Here is a 27,760-nt window from a genome sequence, read left to right as displayed (position 1 = left end):
AATCCCTAACTGTCACCATGTCATTAGTTATTCGATCTGTTACTGATAGGGAGTTTGGACGAGTGGTTATAACACTTGCGGGGACAATCTTTTTTGTAGGGGAAGTGGGTAAATTCAATACTTTATTCGGCCCAACAGGGAGTGAATCATGTGGTATTTTAACTTTTCTTATGAGAAAGTGCCCTCCCACGTCTTTAGGAATTCCTCCATAGACCCGTATTCCCCATGTTCGTCCCACTAACCACTTGTCTTCTAGGGGATGTAATACTTGAAATTTGATTCAGGTACAGACTTCCTTGTCACAAGAAGCTACATAATCTACGTTACGCAGACCTGTAAGATCTACACCTGTTTGTTCAGGCACACATTCGTTAGGAGTCCAGGTTGCTTTTATATATTTATCAAGAGCCTTTACCGACCAGCCCGAGGCTATTGTTTCACATCCCCAATAACCACAATAATAATGTCCGGGATAATTACAGTAAGACGGTCCAGAGGCCAGGCATATATAAAATGGAGGTCCTTTTTTACAATGTATTGGTACTAAATCACAAAGTTTTACTATGAATTCAGGTGGACCTGGGTTGCTAAGAGTGGCTATTGTTCTCGTTCCTTCCCAAGATATTAGTTCCCATTTAAATGGTTCATGAGGATTTCCCCCTTCTGCCTGGGTTATTATCAATATCAAGACTAATGGTATACCAGGAAAAAGGGTGTCTGGCCATTTTGCCAATTTAAGTATATTTTTACCAATCCTGGGGAAGTTCGGCCGTTGCTGCCTTTGCGTCCCATTGTTCTGGTTCTTTTCTCCACAGTTTGTTCCTCTTCTGCCTCGCCTGTCGACTCGGTTGCGTCGAGTCACGGGGGGTATCATCTTCTCGGCAGCAAGGGAATTCTTCAGGAGAACAGTTGTTTCGGGATTTCTGCCTGTTTATATAGGCTTCCCACTTTGCAGCTTGAACTAATGGGGCAAAGCAAGACACAGTTAGTACTTCCCCTCTACACTTTATAGCCAAGATTTCAACCACAAAGGGGGACTGGTTCGTTGGAATGGTAACAATAATATTGAAGGTATCCACCTTCACAGTGTGTCCACCATTTATCCTGGCATACCTTATACCTAAAACAAGCAAATGGATAACAATTACAATTTATATCATTACCACAAATTCGTATATTTAGAGTACATATATATTATTTACATCAGCATACCTTCTATATTCACTATGGTGTGGCTACATATGTCTAGCAATTTCCTTCAACACACTTTGTACGCTTCCATATATAATAGATAAAAAAAAAATAATTATAGCATATATAAACAGCAATACACACTTTATACCATAAGGTAATGCAGCAAAAAAAATCAAATAACGTCTTTATCATTATGTTATCTTTTCAGGGTTATCTTGGTGTCACCTGGGGTGCTGATTACTTTCCAGTGAGGTCTCGTTACTGGGCCTTTAAGGCGGCTGGCGTGAGTCCATCCACACTCAGCAGTCCGGACAGCTGTTTCTGTTGTCAACAAAACAAGATAAGGTCCCTCCCAATTGGGCTTTAGGGTTTCTTCCTTCCACACTTTAATCAATATCACATCCCCAGGTTTAACGTTGTGTATTTTTAAGTCCAATGGAGGTTGTTGCACAATCAGTCCACGTTCCCAAAGCTGGTTACGATGTTTTGCTATTTGTGAAACATATTCATTAATCACACGGTCTCTAATTAAAACATTTGTTTGTGGGCTTTCAATTCTGTAGGACATTCCATACACCATTTCAAATGCTGATATTCCTACATCTGCTCGGGGTCTGGTTCTGAGAATTAATAGTGCCATGGGTAGGCATTTAATCCATGATAATTTGGTTTCTATAATTAATTTAATCAAAATAGCTTTAATTTATCCATTCATCCTTTCAACTTTTCCTGAACTTTGTGGATGCCATGGTGTATGGTATTCCCACTTTATACCCAAGCTTTCTGTCAGATCTCTAACAATTTTTGACACAAAATGTGTTCCTCTGTCTGAGTCGATTACCTCAGGTACTCCATATCGAGGTATAACGTGTTCAAGTAACACTTTAGTGACTTGGTTAGTGGTTGCCCTGGAGGTAGGAAAAGCCTCAACATAATGTGTTAAGTGATCCACCATTACTAATAAATATTTGTAACGCCCCACCCTAGGTAGTTCAGTAAAATCTACTTGTATATGTGAGAAAGGTCTGTATGCGGGGGAACGTCCTCCAAGAGGTCTTGGTTTTATGTTGTTTCGATTAACCTTTTGACAGGTCTCGCAGGCTGCCGTGACTGTCTTTGCTATATTATATACGCCTATACAGGCAAACTGTTGATTGAAATGATCAACTAACGCCTGAGTTCCCCAGTGTGTTTTACTATGTACTTTTGAAAATATTTCAAGTGCTATGCCCTTTGGCAAGACTTCTCTCCCATCTGGCAATATGTATTTCCCATCCCGTTCCTTAGCTCACATTTGTTCTAGTTTTTCTTTTTCCGCAGACTCAAAACTCAAATTTTTACTAATAGGTACTTGTTGCATAGTCAAAATTATATTACAATTGCCTGCCACTCGTTTTGCCTCTATATCAGCTTCATTATTTCCCCTAATTTGATAACTTGTACCTCGCTGGTGTCCTTTTATATGTACAACTGCTATTTATTTGGCATTTTCAATGCCCCCAGAACTTGCCGAATTAATTCCGGGTGTATCAGTTCTTTTCCCTGGGAGTTAACAAATCCCCTTTCCTTCCATATTTTCCCAAAGGTGTGTACTACTCCGAACGCATAACGTGAGTCTGTATATATAGTCCCATCCTTTCCCTTCAGTAACACTAATGTATTCCACAATGCATATAGCTCACAGGCTTGAGCCGACCAGCTGGCACTCAGGGGGTCCGATTCCTTTGTCTTAAATTCCCCTTTTTCCCATTTAACGATGGCATATCCGGACAATCGTTTACCTTCTACTATTCGTGATGACCCATCTATGAATAATACTTCTCCACATTGTAGTTCTTCTTCTTCTAAGTCTGACCTAATGCGTGTTTGTTGTTCAATTGTTTGAAAACAATTGTGTAATGGTTCATTACCTTCTCCTGAGTACAAAAATTCAGCGGGGTTAACTGCTCCAGTAGTTTTTAAAGATAATTTAGGGGATTCTATAAGTATTCCCTCATACTTTAATAATCGGCTATCTGTAAGCCATTTTTCTGTTTTTTGTTGTAACACTCCCCTGATGTTATGAGGCGCATATAAGACAACTTCTCCATTAAAAGTAATGCGATTTTTTTCCTCAAGCAATAGGGCAGCAGCAACAATGATCTGTAAACAACTCGGCCAACCCCTGCTCACAGGGTCTAACAGCTTTGATAAGTATGCCACCAGTTTCTTTTGTCCGGCCCATTCCTGAGTTAATACTCCGAATGCCGTTCCTTCATGTATGTTAACAAATAAATGGAATGGCCGTTTTAAATCCAGGAGACTTAAAACTGGTGCTTGACTTAGCTCCCTTTTGAGACTGGCAAACTGCTCTTGATCCTGAAGAGTCCACTTGAGTATTTTGTCTTTAAGCAGTTGTTCATATAGGAATTTAACTTTAAAGCTGTAGTTCTCTATCCATTGCCTACAATACCCCAATAGCCCTAATGCCTGCCGAATTTGCCTCTTAGTGACAGGCATAGGTAATTCCAGAATTTCTTTAATACGCTCTGGATCTAATATCTTCTGGCCGTTAAACAGATAATGTCCCAGATATTTTACTTTTTCCTCTGCAAATTGTAACTTTTCTTGTGATACCGTAGTCCCTTTTGTGCAAGAAAGTTTAGGAGTCGAATGGTTTCTTTTCTTACATTCTCCTTATTATTCCCCGCTATGAGCAGATCATCTACATATTGTAACAGCACATTCCCCGTTTGTACCTGATATTCTGTTAAGAGCTCTTCTAGGGCCTGTCCAAACAGATTAGGGGATTCAGTGAACCCTTGAGGGAGCACGGTCCATCTTAATTGCTGTCTCTGGCCCATCTCTATGTCTTCTCATTCAAAGGCAAAATAATTACGGCATTCTTCTGCCAGTGGACAGACCCAAAAGGCATCCTTTAAATCAATCACACTATACCAGGAATTATGGGCTCCTAGTTTGCTTAGCAATGTGTATGGGTTTGCTACCACAGGGAACCGCGTAATAGTTCTTTTGTTTATTTCCCTTAGATCATGTACGAGCCGATATTTCCCATTTGGTTTCTTTACAGGCAAAATGGGGGTGTTAAAGGGTGACATACAAGGCTCTAAGATTCCTTGTGCCAACAATCGATCAATTTCTGGCTTCAATCCTCTCCGTCCTTCTAAGGATATGGGATATTGCCTTACCTTCACAGGTATGTGGGGTTTGGAAATTTGGATTTTAATCAGTGGCATTTCCAGTCTACTAATTGTGTCCAGAGAGTACCAGACATTGGGGTTAATTTGTTTTTGATCATCCACGGTCAAAGGATAAGCAGACACTGCCAACTCTTGATTTTTCACTTTAATTTCTAATTGCAATTCAATAATTAAATCTCATCCTAACAGGTTAAATTCTGCTTCAGGAATGAGCAAGAGTTCACCCATTCCAAATTTATTTTCAGTTTCGAATACCACATTTTTGATTTTACTTACTTTAAAGGGTTCCCCTTTTGCCCCAATTACTTGTACTTTTTCAGGGGAAATTTTACATCCCTCAGGTATTTGCCTAATAGTTGATTTCTCAGCCCCAGTGTCTACTAAAAAGGTGAACTCTTGTTTATGGGGACCTATTTTTAATTTTATCAAGGGCTCATGATGACTCCGGTCCCCTAAGATATAGAGCCCCTGACTCCCCTATTCTGTTTTCAATATTCCCTCATCCCTGATCCTTTCTCTGCAATTCTTCCTTATATGTCCCTTCTTTCCACAGTAAAAACAACACCTCTGCTCCTTTTCTATTATTACATCCCCTTGTTTCATCCTAGCAGATCTGTGTTCACCAGTTTGCCCTTTGCGATCTTCTCTGACTGCTGCTACCATCATTCCTACTTGTCGCTTGCTGCTCTCTTCTTCCCACCTTACGTAGACTTTCTGAGCTTCCCTCAATAATTCATCTAACCCTCTATTCTGCCAGTTCTCTAACTTTTCAGTCTTCTTCCTGATATCTTCCCATGATTTTGCCACAAACTGAGTTTTGAGGAGCATTTGCCCTAAAGGGTCGTTTGGATTTACCCCAGAGTACAGCTGAAGGGCTTTCCTTAGTCATTCCAGCCACTCAGTAGGGCTTTCATCTTTCTTTTGCATTTCATTAAATGCTTTATTGATATTCTGTCCACGGGGTACTGTTTCTCTAATTCCCTGAATTACTATAGTTCTCAGGTCCTGCATAAGAGTTCTATGCGCCGGATCCTGATTATTCCAATTAGGTCTTTGGAGTGGCCATTTAATATCTGCTTGAGGTCCCTGAGCATGTTGAGCATCCCACAGTCTCATTCCTGCTCATCTAATCATATCTCTTTCCTCGGTATTAAATAATTGACCAAGGATAGATTGCATCTTATCCCAAGTATAAAGGCTTGGTCCCAAAAATTGATATAGTCTTTCTGCTACTCCGAGTGGGTCCTCAATTAAGCTTCCCATCTCGGTTCTTTTAAAATCTCATAGGTCAGCCGAGTTTAAGGGGACGGAAATATATCCGATCACAGGCTGAGGTCCCCCCATGGGTATTTCCCTTAGGGGGTACGTCTGAGCTTCCCCTCTTTGACTTCTAGTTACGCATCTAGGAGTGGGGGGAGACCCTTTTTCTGACTCTGGTGGGGGAGTGGGTGCTCTGGGGACCTCTGGAGGGGCTGCGGGAACAGGAGGAGGAATGTAAGGAGGGAGGGTTAGAAGGGTTTCGTCTAACTCTTCCTTCTTTTTCTTATGTTTAGTTTTTATTTCATTCAGCGGATAAAGTCCAGCTCCCGGTCTTTCCAGCCACACTTCTGCATATTGTCTCTCCTCCGGGTTAAGGAGTTTTTTATTATTTACCCAGAGGTTTAACTGCTGTCTTACCCAATCTTTTTCTGACCCATAGACTGGCCAAAAGACATTTTTAGAAATCTTCTTCCCTCCCCATATCTTAGTACAATATTCTATCATTTTTTGCTTATCTTTCCCTAGGGTTCCAGAGAAATATCTCCAATTATCTAAGATATATACCAGAGGGGTATTCTTAGGTACAGTGGGTACCCTTCCCATCGGAGTCGAAGGCTTGCTGCCCTTCGCCCCCATCTTCTGGAATATCCCCACACACATGCACTCGCTCCTCTTGTTCCTGGCCCAGTCCCTCGCGGGAGATGGAAAACGCAGTACTTAAGAGTCCACACTTGCTTGGTTCAGTATATCGAACCTCTCATTCGTTATATTCCAGGAAACCCAATCCCGCCCGAACGGAAAACCCATGAAAAATTTTGCCGTGAACAATTTTGCTCTGCGAATAATTTCACTACTTACGCATCCTGCGTCTTCGTCCAGACTCCCGTGTACAGAATTTTTATAGGATTTTACCGGTCTCTCCTTTGCTCATTATCCTAGACTTTAGGTTCTTCAGTAAGGTTAGGGTAGGCTGTTGGTCGCGGGACCGCGAAATGTCGCGGGGCGCCTTCCCGGAGGACCAAAGCCCACCGTTCCTTATCTGAGTCACAGCACCAGAAATTGTTATAAATTTACGCCACAATGGATCATAATCCAATTACAATTTTATTAATTACAGCATGTAGGATATGAGCAAAGACAGCGCTGGACGGCCGGAGAGTCTCTGCTCCCCCTCTGCCATGCCGATTTGTTCAAACAGCCTTCTTTTTATTCCATCCTTTCCATGAAGTCCTGGGGGCCTCCTTTTGTTTAAGCTAATTCCTGGATAATCTTGCAGTTTCCTTCTGTTTACGTAAGCAGTCTGTGAGTATTTGTGGTTATCTTTATCTTGTATTGTCAGTCCCCAGGTGTAAGTGTTTGTGGTTTTCTTATCTTGCAAATGCTGTGCCCGCAGGCTATTTGCGTATCCTCTGTTCCCTAAACAATACCTTAGTCTGTAAGCAGTCTGTAGTTTCTCATACTCCGTTTCCTATCCTCTACATATATCTTAATAAACAATACCTCAGTCTGTGGTTTCTCACATCCTATATTTACTGAATTCCTTAATCTATGTGTCAGTTCTGGAATTTCCACTGAGATTTTCTAGCTGATGTTGATGCTTGCCATACCAAAACAGAAAAAAAAAAAAAAATTAATGGAGCAACTCTTTGCAGTGCTAACTTAAAGACTGGAAGTTTTTCTCGAAGGTGAGCATACAGTATTAACCCAATTGAAAATATAAAACCTGTGAGCTCACTAACTGGGGAAGCAATTCTGGGGAAGCTGAAACTGAGAGTCTTGCTAGACAGCAAACTGAATTTGAGCCAGTAGTAGTTTGTGGCAGCAACGAAGGACACGATCTTGGACTGTAATCACAGGAGCACAGCCAGTAGCTTGGGAAAGCTATTAGCTCCCTCTACTCAGCACTTACTAGGCCATATTTAGAAGACATGTCCAGTGTTGAGCCTCCTGGTGCAAGAAGGATGCCAGTGAACTGCATCAGGGTAAGTGGGGAACCACTGACATTATCTCCAGGGTTGCTGCCCCTGCCCTTGGAGGTCAGGTTGCAGGAGTGGGGCTGGTCCAGCCTGGCAACAGTCAGGTTTGGGGTTTATCAAACAGCTGCCTCCAGTACCTAAGGGGACGTTATTTAGAAGGTGGAGATGGGCTCCATGGTGGTGGAAGGACAACTGAGAGCAGGCCTAAGTTGAAAAAAAAGGAGGTTGTGTCTGGATATAAGGAAAAGTTTCTCCCCTTCAAAAACAATCAGATAGTGCAACTGGGTTTTGGTGACACTGTGAAGCCTTCATCCTTGGAGGCTTTCAACAGCCAAGTGGATGAACCTAGAGAAGTGTGCTCTGACTTCATGGCTGACCCTTCTTCAAGCAGGAATTGATTCCATTAAAGATCTTATAATATTCCTAATTATGCTGTATTCTTATGTCATTGTACAAAAACACTGAGTTTCCGCTCAGGTGATATTGTACAGGAGTTCAGATTAGATGAGTGCCAGTTTATGTACATTTCAGAGATTGGGACATTGGCCCAGATGATGAGCAAAGCTGATAAAATGACCCTATATTAAAATCTAGTGTTTGTTCATTTGTGAGAAGTAACCACAATAAAACATGGAAGTCATAACCTTTTAACACATGATTGAGGATTAAATAGAACTTGTGTTCAGTTCCACCAGAATGTGTTTGGTGGCAGCATTATGCATTCTGTGTGTGCATTTTGAACATTTTTCTTTTAAATAAGCTTCCTGAAATTTTATTAATGAAGCCAAGTGGCACACATTTTGTCTGTAAGATATGTATATTCTTTGAAAATTCTCTGCCAAAAGTTTGTATAGGGTTTGAAAAAATTATTTTGGAAAGATAATTTGTGCTCTGTTTCAAATGAAATATAGCTTCCTTAGGAAAATAAATCCATGATGAAAAGAAATACTTGGCCCAGTGACACCAAAGTTAAAAAGGGAATGAAACAGAACCTGAATAAAATGTTCATATTTTCTAATCCATCTCTACTGCATGGGTCTTATGCCTTATCTCACAGATATTGCTCACTTTCTAACTACACAATTCATCAGCTTTGAAATAATAGACTATTTTGATATCTTGGTTACATCATTAGTGAATTATTTTCCCTTCTGCACAAAAAAACAACAACAACAAAAAAAAAACACAACAACAACAAAAAAAAAAAAACCAAAAAAAACCCCCCAAAAAAAACCCAAAAAAAACCCCGCTGTAGACAGAATTAAATTTTTCATGTTAATTAATGTTCAAACTGCCTAATATTATGAGAAAAATCACTAAACCATAGGAATTTGATTCCAAACATCAAAACATTTTTTTTTTCTTTAGGGCTGGTGAAAACATAGTTCTATTGCATATTTAGTCTTGTCAGAAGTAGGTATTTTCTTCAAATTGCATAAAATTTTACTGATGGGGGATATACAGTATTTTTTATTCTAACTCCTGAGAATGTGGTATGAAGGAAACAGGGCAGCTTCTGCACTCCATTTTACTGTGGAAAAATAGGAGCTTGAGCAGAGACATTGTTGGCAGTGCTCACAGATTTTGGTAGAGTTGCTTTTCAGTCCATCATTCTATTTCAATCTTCTAATTTTGCTGTAATACATCAGAGCATGGCCTATGGAGTGTTTAGCAAAGAGCCTGTCAACTCAATGCCATTTGCAGTTCTTTCATCAATTCCATTATTTTTATTATATATTAAGTTGCAGTAAGTTAAGTTGCAAATTACTGATTTCGGTTCACAGTTCAGTGTTTCTATTGATTGCTTCAAGTGTAGACATTAAACAATGTTAACCTGTTCCCAAGATCCATAGGCTGGCTAAGTTCATGGAAGTGAAGGACCAACACAGGTTTTTTTACCCCAAGTTTAGTTTTCATCCTGCCCTCCCCTGCCCTTCTGTATTTTTAAGAATAAAGTACTTTAGTGGGCTTCTACTAGAGCCATCAATTATGGAAACAAATCCTCTGAGTTCTTCTTAGCATGATGATGAAGACCTGAGTGCTCTGTCCAGCTTGTGTCTGATCTTTGAAATCATTGCTACTGGTCAGCAGCTACAACAAAAAAAGTTCTGATGTGGAGGAAAAGTTTGTCTTACATTGCTGGTGAGCACATACAACACTCAAGTAAATTTCAGCACTCTTAAGATTTTTTAAACTGTTTGAATTTTATTATTGAGTAAGAAATTTGCTTGCCACCATTTCACCAGGAGGATAAAAGGAGTATAAAAAAATAAATGCTTAATGAGACATTGGCATTTCTGCAGGCATTCCGAAATTGATACTTTGGTCTCTTTTTTTGCCATGGCATTTCATCTGGAAAGAAACTTTCTTTTCTTGTGACCATTCAACACATTACCTTGAAACAATGAATAGAAAATATGTATTATATTCTGGACAAAGGCCTTTTCCTAACTAGAAATTCAGACAACTCATAGAGTTCATAACAATTTCTTTGGTTCTATAAACTTGTCTCATTTTGCATAATCGATACATTCTCAGTGTTTACTATTTTTATTTAATCTATCTAAAGCTTTAAGTAGCCTTTATTAATGCATTCAGTAATGCTAGATCAATGACAGGAGAGAAAGTTCACCACTTGCTTAACTGAGACCTTTTCATTTAAGATGATACTAGTAAGCTCGTTTTTCACTTGTGTTTTTCTCTTTGTGAGACTTCAGTGGCAACCTAGAAATCAACCTGCAGAAAGGATTTTCCAGTATTCTTCATCTCCAATCTCCCTTTGGCCAACATATTAAGAGGAACATCAATAAAAGGAAAGAACATTCCATGTTCTTTCACAGAATTTTTCTCCTAGTGCAGATCAGTTCTATTAATGTCAGGGAGGTGAGGCATCCAAAATTATCTTATCTTTTTAATAACATTGTACTTCCACTGCCAGAGAAGTAGAGTAATGTGTCTAGTACAGACCCTGCATTCTCCTCTGCGAGATATGTAGACTTACACTATTCTAACAATGTGGCTCTTTTGCACTTTTAGACTCTTTTATCATACTGCTTATAGTCCCATCTCCATGTCTGAGGTCAGTGTTACAAACTTTTAAAAGAATAGAGAACTTGACATTGTTTTACTTCTGTGAGTGCTCTGTTCAAGGTTGTTTATTTTACAAAAGAACAGGAACTCTTCTAGCATCTGTCATTCATGCATTTGGAACAAGAAAAGGCAGGCTGAACTACTGAAGCTTTATGTCTCAGCATAGCATGTTATGTCAAAGCCTTTTTACTCCATCCAAATGCAAGGCTCATATCTTTAAGCATTTATTTCTATTTATGTTGGACTGGATGGAATGAACAAGCATTACTTTTTCTCGAACAGTTCAATGTTTGTATGTTATTGTTAACATTTGCATAAGCTCTAAGCCAAAATTGTTTTGTCCCACAGACATCAGATGAAGTTTATGTGAATTAAAGAAGCTTTCTATTTCTATATTTTTGGGTGGGGTTTTATCTATTTTATTCTGATTTTTTAAACTGATGGAGTCAGTTCTCTGTAGCTCCATTAGGCTTCCAAGCAACAATTCTAGAGTAACTCCTCCCAGAGATGTTCAGAAATGAACTGGGTGTATACAGTTGAGTATAGAAGGAAGTAGTTTGTTTGGCAAGTCAGCTGCTGCTTGACAACTCTTCATATTCTTACCATGCAGCAAAACTGAGGCAGCTCTGAACAAAGAACCACTCGGTGAAGAGAAATTTGGTGTAAGATGCTGTCAAACGTGCTGCACCCCTATGTCTGTGCCATGGTTTATCACAATTTTGAATGATAAAATGTCTAATCAGATATACATTCCAGAGAAACTCTGGGGTTACGTTCTTGTTCACTTTTTGGTTTGGATAGTCATCAGAAGTCATAGATGCTGGAAAGAAGTTTCTCATAGGATTCTTTCAACTTTTTTGGTGTTGGAGGAAATACCACAACTGCATTCTTTCTCAGGCTGTTATGATGAGTAGTTTTGGATGAGGAGGGCATTGTTATATGTACTTGGCTAATGATTTGGAACTATCAACTGGTTTTCTCCATAATTTTTCTTCAATAATATTTTCATATTAATTTTCTTGCTTAGTATTATGGAAGAAAGAAAATCACATGTACTGAGCTCTTCTTCTGTTGGCACAGAATGGCTTCAGTTTGAAAAGACCTCTAAGATCATCAAGTCCAGCCATTACCCCCATGCTGCCAAGCCTACCACTAAACTGTTTGCCCAGGTGCCACATCTACACATCTTTTAAATCCCTCCACAGATGGCAACTCAGCCTTTTCCCTGGGCAGCCTGTTCCAGGGCTTTACAATACGTTCAATGAAGATTTTTTTTCCTAATAACCAATCTAAACAGATTTAAGGCCATTTCCTTTTATCCTATCACTAGTTAGCTGAGAGAAGAAACCAACCCCTACCTCACTACACCCTCTTTTCAGGCACTTGTAGAGAATGATAAGGTGACCCCCTGAGCCTTCTTTTCTCCAGGCTAAACACCCCCATCTTCCTCAGCCACTCCTCATAGGACTTGTGCTCCTGACCTTTAATCACCTTCATAGTCCTTCTCTGGACAGGCTTTAGCACCTCAATATCTCTCCTGAATTTAGGGACCCAAATGTGGACACAGCACTCAAGGCAGCCACACCAGTGCCAAGGACAGGGGGACAGTCCTGCTGGCCACACTATTGCTGGTACAGGCCAGGATGTGATTGGCCTTTGTGGCCACCTGAGCACACACTGGCTCATGTTCAGCTGCTGTCAGCCATCCCCCCCAGGTCCTTTTCTGCCAGGCAGCTTTCCAGCCACTCTTCCCCCAGCCTGTGGTGCTGCCTGGGGTTGTTGTGACCCCTGTGCATGACCTGGCACTTATTAAACTTTATTGAACCCCATACAATTGCCCTCAGCCCATCAATCCAGCCTGTCCAAATCCCTCTGCAGAGCATAATCCTCCAGTAGATCAACACTCACCAACTTGTTGTTGTCTTTGAACAACTGAGGGTGCACTTGGATGTACTTTGAAATCACAGTAATGTTGCCTGAAGCAAATGAAAATTTTTAGTGTTTCTTTAATTATGGTAAACAAAATAAATCAAACTGAGATGAAGTTGCAGGCAGCACAAAGGCTATGTAATGCACTCTTTTTTCATTAAGTCTAGATTTGTCACCATTTGTTTAAGATTATTTTAAAGTTTTTTTTAACACTTTTAGTCTTATACTCTACTCTGATTCTTGCCCTCAAACTCACTTCCTCTGCCCAGCAAAAAAAATTTTTTATTTTCTTCCCTCTATACTGCAGGTGGTGAAGTAGTACAGTAATAGCAATGTCACAGTGTGGTAACAGCAAAAAGTGATTTATTTTTTTCTATGGTGTTCAGTTAATGAGGACAAGTTTCCATCAGGCCTTTGCAAACTGTGTCTCTGTAGACCAACTTTATGATTCTTGAGCAGCAAATTTCCGGGTGAAGTTCACGAGAGCTAGCAAAGAGGTGGACTTGATCAAAGCTTCTGACTGTGGAATAATCCAAGAGGGAGACAAGACGAAGCCAATGTCAGATAACACTCCAGAAATTTGCTGATCCTGTTACATTTTTCATAACTTTTTTTAAGAGTTCACAACTTTCCAAAATTACAACTTGAGGATTCAAATATGGCTATACTTCAGAAATATCTTATTAATTTTTTTTTTAGACTGTGCTTTTTGCTTTTTGTTAGTTTGTTGGGGGTTATTTTTGTAAAAATGATCCCTACAATGGGTCATAGTCCCATTGCTGAAATTGCTAAAATTGTAGTAAACTTTGCTAACAAATGTATGGATCTCTTAGACAAAAAAAAAAAAAAATTCCCTAAAAACTACTAAAAGGGCAAATTTTGGAAAGGCATTATGCAGTTCCAACATTTTCACTCAAGTAAAACTGTTTCGGGAAGAATTTCTGTATAACATTTAGGTTCTGTAGAAATTCTGCCAAAAACCCCTAACATTAACACACCTATATGTTGTAACGGGGGCAGCTCCTCTCACCGCAATACCCCGAGCGGTGGCGTGCTGGGCGGCGGGAGGGAAGAGAACGGGCGGCTGGTCCCCCTACGAAGCTCTGCGGTCCCAGTTGTCGGCGCAGGGACAGACTGAGGTGACACGGGACTTGGGGGTGAACAGGTTGGTTTTATTCAGTGAGCCCCAAGACCCTGCGGGGAGGGGGAACAAATGTTTTATACAAGAACTCAAGAGGAGGGGTGGAGGAACAGCAACCAATGAAGGTAGGGCTGGGGAGGAGTCTAAGGAGGGACAAACCTATCAGGGGAAACAGTGGAGTGGAGTAACACAAAGTAACCAATAGGGTGTTGAGCCTCACTAAATAGACAGGGAATGCTCTGGAAACAAGGGAGGGGATTAGGAGGAATGACAGGGAATGTTCTGGGGAAAGGGGCAGGGAAAGGGAGGATTGACAACTTGGAGAGGAAGGGGTTAGGGAAGAGCTTGGGAAGATTGACAACTGAGGGAGGGAGGAGACTGGGGGTGGGGGGTGAACAAACACTGAACAAATATCAAATTAAAGAAAAACACACCACAACACCTATATAATATTCATTGTCAATCAAAAAAGAGGTTCTCATTTTCAAATCTGAGCTCATTTTCCTTCAACATATTTTTTTTCCCAGACTTATGAGAAGAGGGAAATAGGAGGGTCCTCAAGAGCTTTTTTTTTTCCTTGTTTGAACTTTGCATCTTTAGGAAAGGGAACAGTGTATTCCAAGTGTGACTGTCTGGTGGGGGAACTTCCAGCATATGTATTAATTTATTTACTTAAAAATGAGAGTTGGGAACCAGTCACGGTCTGTAGATTGGCTAGTGAGTAAAATGGTAATGCAATTATATTTAAATCTGTTGCTTTAAAATACTACGCACTGTGCACACTGGGTACAGAAGGATCAAGGGTGTTTACTGAATATAAACATTTAACTTTCTTAATGCTCCCAAATTACATTTCATGTCATCATATTTTCCACATTCCTAAGACAATTGAGAATAAATTATACTATATATGAGGAAAGAATCTGTGATCTTTTAATAAGAATGAACATAGGTTTTGAGTGTTGCTTCCATATGTTTGATTTAGCATTGGGGAGTGTGGGTTTTTTATTGTATGCATGTACATATGCAGCTGTGCTATAATGGGTTGATGTAAAAAATCTTCATAGTGAGTCATTAGAGAGGTGGCTTGTAGCTCTTAATTTAGCTCCCCAACTATTAAACACCCTGCTGTTTTTTAGGTGGAGTATTTGGATTTTTGCTCAGCAACTGATACATATGCAGCAGTGAAATGGGTTCAGTGTGTTCGTATTGATTGATTATTCACTGTCATTCAATTGGTGCTTAATGACACAGTTGAACAAACAAAACCCATATATCCAGAGACAGAAAATTAATTTATTTCAACTAAAAAAGACCAATTCTGGCTTTTATCATCTGAATATTTGGGGTGCCACCTTCTCTCTGCTTGCATTTGTTAGGTCACATAAAACACAGAAACATGACTGTTTCTGCAAGAAGATGTCTTTCTGCATAAGAAACTGTTCATATTCTCCACAGAGCTGACAAGGGCCCACTTCAGGCACCCAGCTTCTAAAGATATGATTCTACAGAGGCAGAGTAGTCAGAATACAGCAGAGAAGGATCACAGTGGTCTGGGACTTCTTACCTATGAGAAATGTAGGAGAGATTGGGTAGTTTGGTTGAAAGAGAAAGTTTATGGGGAACACTAAAAGCCTTCAGTGTATGTAAAAGCCTTCAGAAGTATGTAAAAGCACATTACAAAGAAGAAGAGGCAAATGAATAAAAAGTCAAAATTTGGATTGACAAAAAGCAGAGTTTGCTGTCATATAAATTCTTTATTTGCAGAAGGATTTCAACTAATCTATTTGTGTTGAAACATCTGTACAGTCAACTTTAGAGGCTTCTGTGTCGCACTGGAAGTTATACAGTGTGAGAATCAGTATCAAACTAAATGACATTACATGCTTTGAGCAGTAGGTACTTAGAGCCATTGGGATTATGAAAATTTTGTGTCCAGTCTATAAAGTGGAATATACCCATATTAAAAAGTCACTTAAGTAATTTTGAACACTGATCTGTTCAGGGATAATTTCTGAACTAAAAGGCCCAAGTTATTCCTATGAGCTCTCCAGCCACACTCAGTATTTATTTTTCTTTGTAAATAATTCAGCATTAACATTTCCAGGTTTTCCTATGTATTCAATCCTCATGTTTCACATTACTTCCTCTCACATGAACATAATTTTTTAAAGTGTGGTTTTTTTCTGTTGTCTCCCATGTCCATGTTCTTCATCTGTTTCAGTTGCCTATTGTTTCCAGTTTATGCCCTTTGTTGGTAGAGCTGTTAATAAAGAATAATGTGTCTCTTGGAAAAAAAAATATGTGCCAAAGGTCTTTTTGAAATTATCTTTTAAGATATTAGAGAAACACTGTCCCATTTCACATTGTCTTTCAGTATCACAAAAATCAGATAAATCCCATAATACTCAGAAAAAAAAAAGTTACAATTTCTAAATGACATTTCCCCCTACCTTTTACTTTTCATCTTCTTCCTGAAGTGATTTCACCCCTCCAAAAATCAGATTACTATCCCAGTAAGTTAAGAAAATAGATGTTAGGAGAGAAACTTAATAACCTTATGGGTAATAAGTTTGATTCTACTGATAGCATGTTGATGCTTTTAGCAAGAGAAGAAAGCAGGCTAGGTGTTGGGGTGTGTTTTAAGTTCCCTGTTCCCCCCTCCCCCCAACTTATGGTTGCTCCTTCTCCCCCTCTTTATGTTAAATAGTCCGGCCTCCCTTCTTCTCCTCCCCCCTCCATCTGCCAGTCATCCCTCCCTCTACCCTATTGGTTCATTTATGCTGTGTCACTCCCCTGACCCCTCCCTGGGGCCTGTCTGTTACTCTGAGGCCCCTCCCTTTCACCTAGAAAGTTCTACCCAGGGCCTCGGGTGATAGGCTGGTCCCCGGGGGTCCCCTCCCTCCCTCTCACCCCATTGGATGTTTTCCCTGCTTGTCACCTCGGTTTTCACCCCCAGTTGTCATCCCATTGGTTGACTGTTGTTCCCTCCCCTTGTTCCTCCCCCATATAAAAGGCCGTGCACACAGTGCTCAGGGTCTTTTGGGGCTTATCTCCCTTCAAGTTACAGTTGTCTCCTAAGGCTGCTAATAAACTCGGAACATGGATACCCCTAAAAGGACCACTCCTCACTTTTGTCAACATCGCTCTGCATCTCTCCCAGTCTGGCAGCTTCGGGCCCACAGGCCATAGTTCTTGCCCGCAGTGGCATGTGAACGTGGCCCTTGCTGCCTGCAGTGCCAAGGACACTGGGCTAGCTGACATTTGGGGAGGCACTGCGACAGATTGGTGTGCAAGTCCTGGGTCTTACCTAATGTGCAGACTTCCAGTAGGTGAGTGGGGTACTGCAAAACCAGGCTTTTCACATTATATCCTAATTGTGAAGCATACAGGTGTAAAATGGGGAATCAGGGCCAGTATCAGAAGATAACAAACAATTATAAAAATTTTTTACAGAACCCTATATTTGGTTGTGAATCATGATCCAATACTCTCTTAATTTGAAGAATAAATTAAATTATAAGTTGCTGTGGTTCAGAGTTACTGTGTGCATGTGTGTTACTGCTTGTAGACATCCTTAGCAGAACAATATAATGTAGACATTTTTTTGTTTAAGTGAACTGTCTCGTAGTTTGACTGTTGCCAGTTAAACATTGGCAAGGGAAACATTTTTTTAAAAAACTGAAACTTGTTGCATCTTTATTTATGTCATAAATTTAGACATTTCTTTGGAGAATCCTTCTCATCCCCTGTTCAAACTTATGTTGTCTATCTATTTAAACCTTCAGTTGTATCTGAAATTCAATTTTTTTATTCACTTAAAACTGATGCTTTAATATTTTATAAGGGAGAGGTGATATGTACTCACAGGAGAATGGGTAGTAAATGAAAATTAGTGTAAATACAGTTAAAGAAGCAATAAAGAGTCATTGAAAAGAGAGATTTGGGCTGCACATGTGTTGCAGGGGAGTTGCAGGGGTGTTGTTCTTTGCTGCAAGGATTCAGAAGGATCACTATGGCCTGAGAAAAACATGCAGGCCATACAGAGGGGGGGTCACATCTCAGGGTCTGTGAGAGCAAGCCTGTTCCACAGCACCTAGAAGGTGCCTCTGCAAAGAGAAGAAAGGAGACCAAAGAGAGAACATTGATTCTTGTTGACTTTTTAGGACCACCAATGAGCAAAATATAAATCTAGGTTCTTATTGCCCATGTGATGGAGACTGTAACTGTAGATCACAGTTCTGGATAGTTTAAAAGAAGGGCAGCTATTCCCTTAAGGATTCCTTTCAGAGAGAAGGAAGTCTTCATACAAAATCCAAAGAGGAAAATGAGGGATAAACAATCATATAGAAATTGAAGCAATGTAAAGTCTCAAATCTGTAGTTATGAAAGAACTGAATGTAAATTAGGCAAAAGGCTGGTAATTCCAATGGTTTGTCCATCTGTTTGTTTGGAAGGGTTTTTTTATTTCTTATTTATCTTCCTCCCTTTAGTTAAGGGAGGAAGTTTCCCCACTGTTTCCCCACCATTTTGTTGCTCTCATTTTCTCTGTTGCATGCATCACAAAATATGCTTTGTGCTACCTGAGAATACAAATGAAATGTTGCATTTGCTATTGCACTCTGTGGAGTAAAATCTGAAATAACTTAAAATGTCTGAAATAGTGGTGAAATGAGGGGGAAAAATGTTTCTATAAAGAACTATGGAGACATGGGCCAGATCTTATTGTACATGTTCAGGTGTATAAAGGGCTTTGACTGCTGTGGAAGGCTCCAATACTGAGCTACCTGCTCTCTGTCAATGAGCAGAATATCTGGCATTGGGGAGGGGCTTGCTGGCTGGCTATTTTTTTTTTTTTTTTTTTCCTGTGGGCTCAATGCTTGCTTATCTGTATTTGATTATTTTTGTCCAACTACTTGCAAGACGTAAATTAGGCAATGACATGCATTTTGCCATTCTTGTTTGTAACTGATCCCAAATACAACTATTTCAATACAGCTGACTTCTTGCAGCTTGTACTCCGAGCTTCCTCATATATTTTTTCATGATGTGCACAGTCTTCCTACCTGATTAAGCCATTTTTAAGCTCTTTCTCACAAGTAAAATTCAGTTTGCACCTGTTGAGCACTTGAGTCTGTGTAATATTACCTATTTCTTGGAGTCTCACTCCCTTAAATGAAAGAAAATCTGTAAGAAACCGTTTCTATGTAGTGACTGGGCAGAATCTTACCAGTTTTCTCCAGAGAGCTTCTAGCACATTGTGCATGTATTTCTGAAAGAGATTATGGTTTTCCCAAATGCTTTAACTTTTATTATTGCTGCCAGAGCCACCCAAAGAATTTGAATTTGAGCAACAACTTTGCCCTATAATTCTTGTGTGGAAGAGACAATGAAGAACTATCATAATTTCCCTGTAACAGTCATGATTTTATGGGCCACTACTATAACCCTTCTTGGCTGATATTTTTTCCAGATAATAATCTGTGGGCCTCACCAAATATCCACTGCTCTTTGGGTGAAATATCCTGGTCTGTGAGCCAAAGTGCAGGATACCTGATCACATCCATAATTGTAGGCTTGTAAAGTAGCCTGTGGCATGTACTCTGACATACACCTGGAGTTTATATTTGTGCACAGTGATGTGTATAAAGGCATGATTAAGGTAGGGGGGAAGCTGACAAAACAAACACTGAGTCAATGCATCTGGATATAATTTTTGTGTTACTGAAAAGCCTCATAGAAAAAAAAAACCTCAGTGTAGGACAGCCATTCCTGAGCATCAGGCAGTCAGAAAGAATAGTACACTAAAAAGTTTACTATAAAAATTAGCATACACAAAAATTATTTATACAAGCACTTAGTGTAGGAAAAGCCCTGGCAAGAATCCTAAAAATGTGCTTATGGAATCATTACAATAGTGAAAATGTCACTGAATATATAGTTAAACCAGTGAGTCTTTAGGAGAGAAAAGTACCTGAACTTATGTGCATTGGGGTTATTTGCAGATCTTCTATCACAGCTGCAGTGCAGGTACACTTAGATATGGATGTTCACTGCTGAGTCTGAACCACAGAACTGAGCATGTAGGAAAATTATATTTAAGGGCAATATCAGATTGTTAGTAAGGGGAATTATGTAATATTGTGGCACAGTTAGAAAATAAATAGTGCTATGGACAGAGCCATGTGTACCAGTTGCTGGGGGATAACAGGGGAGCCTTTCCCAGTTGTATTGGTTTGTCCACTTGGACACCTGTGAGACCCTTCACTGTGGGAGGAGGTAGGTCTGTCACTAGGAACCACTTAAGGGGACTTACCCTTTTCACATGTGCTAGAAAAACAGTAGAAAGAGTAAGATGCTCATATGCCTGGATCTGTCTTGGACCTTCATCCTTCCTTGTTTGCACTGAAATCCCTTCCATGTCAGAGATTCCTTGTCTATTTAAACCTCTGAGAGCCTGATGCCCTTATCTACACTGAACTGCGATTCTTTAGCCCCAGCAAAACAAATTACTGTCAGGTGGTTAAAAGGTATGGACAACTTCTTCCTTGTGTCTAAATGCCACAGATGCCACCAAGTGAAGGCATCAAGCTGACCCTTTTTGCAGAAGGACTAACTAGGCACTCTGTGTCTTCTGGGTAAGAAACAGAAATATTTTGCATTCTTTTCCTTGTTGGTTTAGAATAGCCCATAAAGGAAGATATTCCAGGCACAGTGTTTATAAAAACCTGGGGAGGATTAAGTGGCACTTAAATCTTTAGATGGTTTTTGAAAACTGATATCTGGTACAGTCAAGGTAAATTTGAATTACACTGTATTGACTGTAGCTGAAACTCTGTGCTACGTGTGCTAGGGGCAAACAGGTGATAGAAGGTATGTGTGGTTAGTCTGAGGAAATGAAAATACTTTTCAGACATGTGATTCCTTTTGCTCTCTTTCTGTGAAGAAACTGTTGAATTTCTTTGGTGTGATAGAATTGTAATATAGTGGTGGATATGGAAGAGATCTTTGTCTGGGAAGCTTCTGTTATCTTAATAGGCTGTTACCATGCATAGTAAACCCTCTGTGAGTGAAATGCAATGCTAATTCTAAATTATATATACAGTAGCGACATGTTAGATAGGTGCAAAATACTCCATGATGGAAAAGTCGTAGTCTGGGTTGTTTGGTGATCATCTCCAAAAGTTGTGCTTTTTCTTATGAGAGAAAATCCTGGACATTCTTACATAATAAAAAAGGTAATCTATAGAGTTTGTCTTCTAACCCAGGTTTTGAAGATATGCTTGTAAGCAAGAAAAGAGTGAAGGAAAGCAATATTTTTTCTGAAGTGACAAGTGACAACACCTCTTTTTTTTTTAACTCCACTTTCCCAGGGATCTCTTGTCCAAGTGGCCTTACACTTTCCCAAAATAATTTCCTCTGGCTACAGACCAAACACAAGAACTTAAGGCAAAAAAAATGTTTCTTAAAAAAGCAACTGAAAGGGTATCTGTTGCATGATAAAAATGGAATAGTATTTAATGATGTTGATTTAGCACTTAGAGCTAATAATTATGTGTTAAAACCAGATTCTGATTTTTGTATGGCTGCTATAGATTTTTCTTCTATCTAGAAGTGTACATACATGAAGGAAACATCATATGGAAAGACCTCAGTGGTATATCAGACTTGTTCCCAGCCATATTCTAGCAGTGCTCCCTCCTGTCACCATTAGCAGAACCCCTTTCCCAGGTCTCTGGTGGAAGTGGCACAGTTCAAAGCTTGCTGGCCTCACCACTGTTTGCTTTCATGGGAACAGCAGCTGATCCAGCAAATGCCATAGGGCGGTGTAACCCTTTCATTCACTGGCTGTCTGTCACAAGTGTCAAATTCTAAACCCTCAGTGGGCAAAGGCTGCAGCTGTTGCTGATTTCATCAGCTTCCATAATAGCTGCATCCTCAGTACAGACACGTGCCAGTGGCAAAGGTGAGATTTATGTTTGGGTTTTTTTTTTTTTTGTTTTACAATAATTCATATATTTCTTAAGCTAGATGAAGTCTTCTTTGTTCTTTGCCTTGTACAAAAAATAGTAATATGAAAAAAACATCCCCATGGAATTTAAAAATCTTGACAGATTTATTAATCTGAATATCTAAGAGCACAGCAATTGCACTCTTTTAGACCTGTTACAGAATGAAATAAAACACCCACATCCCAGCCATATTTTCCTGCAGCTGGGGAAGGACAAAGGGAAGGATCTCGTTAGACAGAAAAGAAAGAACTTATTATTAGCTACTGATTGAAATAAGAAGAGAGCCAGCATTTAGATTTCTCTTCACAAAATATTGAAGTTGCATGTCACTGGGCTACATGTAGTCTCTGTATATCAGCAATGTTAACCTTCAAAACAGCAACAAAACAATTATTTTGATCAGTTGCTGAATCACACATAGAAACTTTGTTTTTTGGGCATCTAAGTGGACACAAGATTTCTTTGCTTTGGATTATCTTTGCCTTTTAGGGTTAAATTTCATATGACCTGTAGCTTTGTAGGAATGGCATCTGTATCCCTTTCCCACATGGAGGGAGAGATGGACAAATTCTGCTGTCTCTCAGAGCAGGCTGTTTTGAGGAGCTGCAAAAGTAAATGCTCAGCAGCATCCGCGCAGTATCAGACTGCTGCATGTGTAAAGTGTAAAACATGGAAATGAGTACTGTGGCACTCACACTTGGAAAAGTTTTCTCACATCTGTAAACCATGAGTAGACTCGATCAATGAAAGTGTGAATGGTGTAGAGAGGACTTAAACCTGCTGATTGCAAAGGACATTCCATTATCTAAGAAAGGGTGTGCATACATTGTGGCTTAGTGATGTATTCCATGTTTAAAGTGTTCTCTTAAAAAGTATAATGCGGGTGTTTGCCTGAGCTCCTGATAATAAACTTATTACAAATTACTTTTTTTCTGATAGACACATGTTACTTTCCATTTAAATTTCCTACAGATGTTATCTTTTGATTTAGCAATGTACTAATTTGGGCATAAATATATTTTCCTTTTTAACAAAGGAATTAAGCCAGAGGTATGGTTGTTTTTTCTCTGCCTAGGCCATCCAAATGATAATATAACAGTAACTTGCAAAATGCCTCAAAACCTCACAAAACATAGACAAGTGATGGTAGTAGGATTAATTTGTAAGTTTTTTGGGGTTTTTTTTGTTTGATTTTTTTGTTTGATTGTTTTTTTGATGAAGTTTTTTTTGTAGTATGGTGGTTTTGATTGTTTTTTAAATTGATTCATAAAGTAGATCAAGGCCTGTCCCTTTCCTGAATGTAGATAACAAACTGAAGGAGGCATGATGACATATTCACAGATCTGAGCATCTTCCCTGGGCATTTTTCAGCAGTTGCAAGGCATCACTTGGGCACTATCAAGGAGAATCTGCATGGGTAGGGCACTGGGGGTTTTCTTACATCAAGGAGGCAGACACTGGAAAAAAATGCTGTCTGCACATGCTCTTAGAATTGTGCAGCCACCTTGCCAGGAAGGGAAAATATCTGCAGCTTATGCAATCCCTGGCTTCTCTGGCAGATTTATTTAGGTGGGTGTTGTGATGCAGGTTTTTGTTCTCTTAGAACTGGAAGGAGACATTTAAATGATAACTTTGGAATGTGGTATTAAAAAACTTTCAAATAAGTAATTGTTCAGAACAGCTATTCCCAAAGTAGCTTGCTTTCTTTAAATATCTCATGGGACTTTTGTTCTTGTTTGTTTGTTAATTTATTTTTCTTGACTTTCCTCATATTTTCTGCACATTTCTCCCCCATCCCCCCAAAAGATTCAAAATTACTCTGTAGCATAGCAGAAAAAAAAAAAAAAAAACAGTCAAAATGGAGTTCCCCCTAGTATTCTTTTTTGTCTAAATCCCAGTGACAGTCAGTGGTGTTGGTGCTCCAAAACCAGTCAATTATTTTGAATAATTGCTAAATAAATAAAGCTATCTATCACCTTGGTTTTGCTGAGTAACATTTGCAGAGCCTGCGCTGTAATAGATTATCTCTTCATTGACAGAAGAAGACAAAGCATTTTTAAATATCTAGTTTAAGGTAGGGGTTGCGCCAGTTAAAGCAAAAGCAGTATTTTTCACTCCAGTGTCTGTTGGATGAATGAAGCTGAAGATGGAGCTGTGGGGTACAGTCAGCTAAATATTGGTAGTCATGGAGAGAAGCAGCAGCTAATTGAAACTAATAAATCGTTTTGTTTTGTCTTGTCCAAGTAAGTAAAGGCATGTGGTAACAATGAGTATAACTACATTTCATTTTTGTTGTGAGGTTACAGCTACAGATAGAGTTATGCCATTAGCTGTTTATTGCAGTATTAGAAATTCAGAAGGCATGGTGTGAATGAAGCAGTTTCTTTATATGCATGAATGACACACACTCTTGCTGTCTTTCAAAATTTCTCCTTCATTGTATGCTTTCTCTTGGAGCAGAGATTTTGAAATCTGCCAAAGGCATTACAGTACTGCTTAATAGTCAGACTCAATGATCCTAAGGGTCTTTTCCAATGTAAATGTTTCTATGATTCTCTCCTATAGTTCTGTCTAAGTTCTCTGACAGGTTTCCACTTCTCAGTCTGACTCTACAGATCCAAAGTGCCTATTCAAACTCTGTGTGTAATGCAAGAGAGCAAATACTTGCTGCATTAAATACAAATTTGGGAGAGGCAAGTGACTTGTCAAGTTATAGAGTGGAATCCATTCATCTTGGCACTCTTTAATGGTTTTTGGACCTAAATATTGACATTTTGATACTGTGCATTTACAGAAAGGAGTAAGTGAAAATGAAACAGTTTAAAAAATGTCTTGGTCAGAACTTTGCTCATAAAACTGTGAAAGAAAGCATTTCATAAATATATACTACTGTAGGTGAGGTTTTCTGTTCAAAATAAGTAGTCTCTTATTTCTAAAGTTTTGTATTTGAAACACTTTGAAACAAAGTTTTTTCAGACAGAAAAAGAAACACATGAAATATTTGAAAGTATGCTTTTGAAACCATTGTTTTGAAAATAAATTAAGCAAAAATAAATGAAACAAAAACAAATTAAGCACATCATCCTTTTGATTTGCTAAAAATTGAAGACTTGCATTGTTTTAGATTGTTATTCTGTATTTTTTTTAATTGTCAGCAACTGCAAAAGGGATCTGTAGAGCCTTGACCAGGAGTTCTTAAGTCTGTATGAGAGCTCCCTGATACAATGATCTCTCAGGTTAGTACTTCTGTTTTGCACTATGTTTCCATTACTGTGACGATGCTGTCTAGAGTTGCAGACTCCAGCTTGGCTGTTCCTCTGTCTCTCTGAAGTCAAAGAAACATGGTGGTAAAATTATAAATGACAAAAGAATTAAATAGGATTTTGATTTTTTTGTCCCCTGTATTTTTAAAGGAAGTAGACAGCTCTTGAACTATTTCCATAAACTGATGTACCCTTTGAATTTCATGTAAGTCCTGTTTTAAGAGCTAAAGTGGAGTATGAGTTTTGCTGGTTATTTTGCATGGAAGTCAGCTTTACATTCATTATTTTATTGCATGCAGTACTCAGCTGCTTCTGGTCACTGACATTAGCCAAATTGTTCAATTAACAGATATTTTCAGTTTAAATACAAAAGGAAAGAGAAAACCTGAAACAGAGATTCTTCATTTTTTTCCCTCATGACAGCATTTAATTGCATTTGTCATTATTTCTGACAATGTTACTTCCTTTTTGCTTTACCCTGTGCCTACAAAAATAAAAGTAGGGAAGTACCTTTAAAATAAAACAAGCAAGACAATTGGTTTAAGAAAAAATAGCAGGGGATGCCAAACCAAACCCCTATATTCAAATGCACCTACATAATGAGAAGTCCACAATGAAACCTTGAATTTTGTGGTCAAATATCAAATATCTGGTATCACAACTACATGTGAAGTTATAATACAGTAAAAGGACTGATTGAAAATATTTTCTAAAGAGGTTATGAGAATAGACTTACCTAGGAAGCACGGCCAAGATTTAAGCCATTACTTCAAATGTGAAACATTTGGCAACAAGAGAGCATATTCATCAAAAAAGATGTCCTAGTTAATTATTTTTGGTCTGAGAATAATTTGGTTCTTTGCTTAAAGGTACTCAGTGTACCAACAAACAAGCATTATATAAATAGAATCAAAATGCATTTTTTCTTGAATCAAATAACATAGTGCCCTAAATAAATTAATAACATTATTTTACAGCCATGTGAAGTGTGAGATGTGATCTGTTAATATACAGAATTAATGCCTCCCTCCCATGCAAAATCAGCCTATTTCTGTCTGGGTTGGAATTGGCACATTTGGCCCAAGTGACTGGAAAGCTCGGGGGCTTTGTTTTTTTATTGCTGCCGTGCAGCACAGTTTCCACTGGACAGCTGTGCTAAAATGATGTAACCTTAGTCAGAGCTGGACATGAAAATGGGCAGACACACTCAGAATTCATTGGACTGTACATCCAAATGCTTTAATCAGAGATGATTAACCTAGCTAAGCATCAAGCCTTCTCTTCTTAGTCTCTAATCATCTTCTCATGCTAGGAAGCAGTTTGCTCTTCTTTCCCCTCTTCCTTCCCATAGTGTAAGTAGTAGAGATTTGAGTCTTCTGACAATTTGTGGTATGTACGGTCTCCCTTCCCTGGCCAGTTCTTTTGAGGTGAGAAATGTTTCTTTGCTGGTCTCTGGTGCTTGCTTCAGGGAACGATGGAAATTCAGGAGTAGTCTTTGGCTTCTAAGAGATTCAGTTCTGTTCTAATGGATTTGGAGGATTTGATTGCAGTAAGAGCCATGCCTTTGGAAAAGCAAACAGACTCATAGGTCATTTTTTAAAGCAGAAGCACCTTTGGAACAGTAACACAAGGTCTGGCAGGGTGGGCACAGAAGAGGAGGAAGGAAGGGAGGCCAGAGAGATCCATGACTAATGCAGCAGTAGTCCAGACAGATCTGAATCTTACAGATTTCAACTATGCCATGGACTGTCTTGACTCTGATCCCACTGAAATCAGACTTCAAGGAGGGACAGAAGGGTGTCACTGATTGATTTTATATCATTCTGCCTTTCAGTCCTGTTCTGATCAAGTGCTGGAGTGTATTTAAAGCACCCACAAATTGCTTTTAGGGGTATCTCACTGCTACTGCTGATGATATATTCATGAAATAGCATACACTTCCTGTGCCTTTTGTGTGCCAAGTTTGTGCATGTCTGCACTCAAACACAGATGAAAAATTAAATTTGCTTGGCTTAAGCAATTTTCACTGACAGCATAACTCATTCCTCTTGAGTTCCTGGATAAGCTGAAGCTGAAACTATTTGTTCTTCTTTCACTGCCCAGTTCCTGAAAGCTGGGGTTAGAGTTGGCTTGCTTTATATCAAAGTTGTGCTGAGACACACCAACAGCCAAGGCACATAAGCTGTCACTTTCCCAATCCTCCCAGTTCAATCACATTTTAGTATAAGACCTTAGAGAAGGACTAGACTTAGTTACAGATAATATTGGAAATTCCACATGACTTTCAGTAATTACACAAAAATGGGTTTCTTGATACTATTTTTTAAATTGATTGATATTTGACAATAATAATTTGTCTACATACCCTTCCTTTTTCATGTTGGAAGTACTGATAAATTAATGTCTTGCAGTAATTATAATTGCAGTAAAAACATAGTTGTAAGATTAGAACTAGTTTTTGTTGAACACATGTCTATTTTATCTTGACAGCTAATTTACCTCAGCACTTTTTGAGGACCAAGAGAGAGCTGGATCATCACTGCTGTTAAATGGAGACTCCTTCTGACTGATAGAAATGTAAGCATTAGCAATTGCATCAATAACAAATACAACTTGATTTTAGAAGAAAGTGTGACGTTTTTAATCCCATGTATTGATTACATAGGGTTACCAAGAAGGAAACATGGGAAGACTT

At 39.1% G+C, this 27,760-nt stretch overlaps 1 protein-coding gene and 1 long non-coding RNA gene across 2 annotated transcripts in view; one reads left to right on the top strand and one right to left on the bottom strand.

Annotated features, from left to right (window-relative positions):
* Nucleotides 1–20: 20 nt before the first annotated feature.
* On the bottom strand, nucleotides 21–7,091 carry LOC146768620 (uncharacterized). The gene is made up of 3 exons (XM_085571865.1): nucleotides 6,513–7,091; nucleotides 1,420–1,515; nucleotides 21–961 (listed from the first exon to the last, which is right to left on the bottom strand). Exons 1-3 carry the CDS (start codon nucleotides 6,514–6,516, stop codon nucleotides 747–749), a joined length of 315 nt encoding a protein of 104 aa, XP_085427991.1. The 5' UTR covers nucleotides 6,517–7,091; the 3' UTR covers nucleotides 21–746.
* The window catches only part of LOC144248658 (uncharacterized), a 176,560-nt gene continuing 152,470 nt past the window's right edge, over nucleotides 3,671–27,760 (top strand). Inside the window, exons 1-2 of the long non-coding RNA XR_014952840.1 lie at nucleotides 3,671–4,390; nucleotides 6,772–27,642. This is a non-coding gene — a long non-coding RNA (uncharacterized LOC144248658). The remainder of the gene's footprint in view (nucleotides 4,391–6,771; nucleotides 27,643–27,760) is intronic.

Source organism: Lonchura striata, chromosome 1, assembly GCF_050655825.1.
Source record: "Lonchura striata isolate lonStrDom1 chromosome 1, ASM5065582v1, whole genome shotgun sequence".
In the NCBI taxonomy this organism is placed as follows: Eukaryota; Metazoa; Chordata; class Aves; order Passeriformes; family Estrildidae; genus Lonchura; species Lonchura striata.
The sequence above is the reverse complement of the archived record's forward strand: the minus strand, read 5'-3'. Positions and strand labels throughout refer to the sequence as shown.

What these genes read in the sequence shown, in the direction of transcription:
- LOC146768620 (XM_085571865.1), bottom strand. An exon ending in GAAAGTAATCAGCACCCCAG is followed by an intron (nt 962 to 1,419) that starts GTGACACCAAGA and finishes TTGCCCCATTAG; the next exon opens with TTCAAGCTGCAAAGTGGGAA.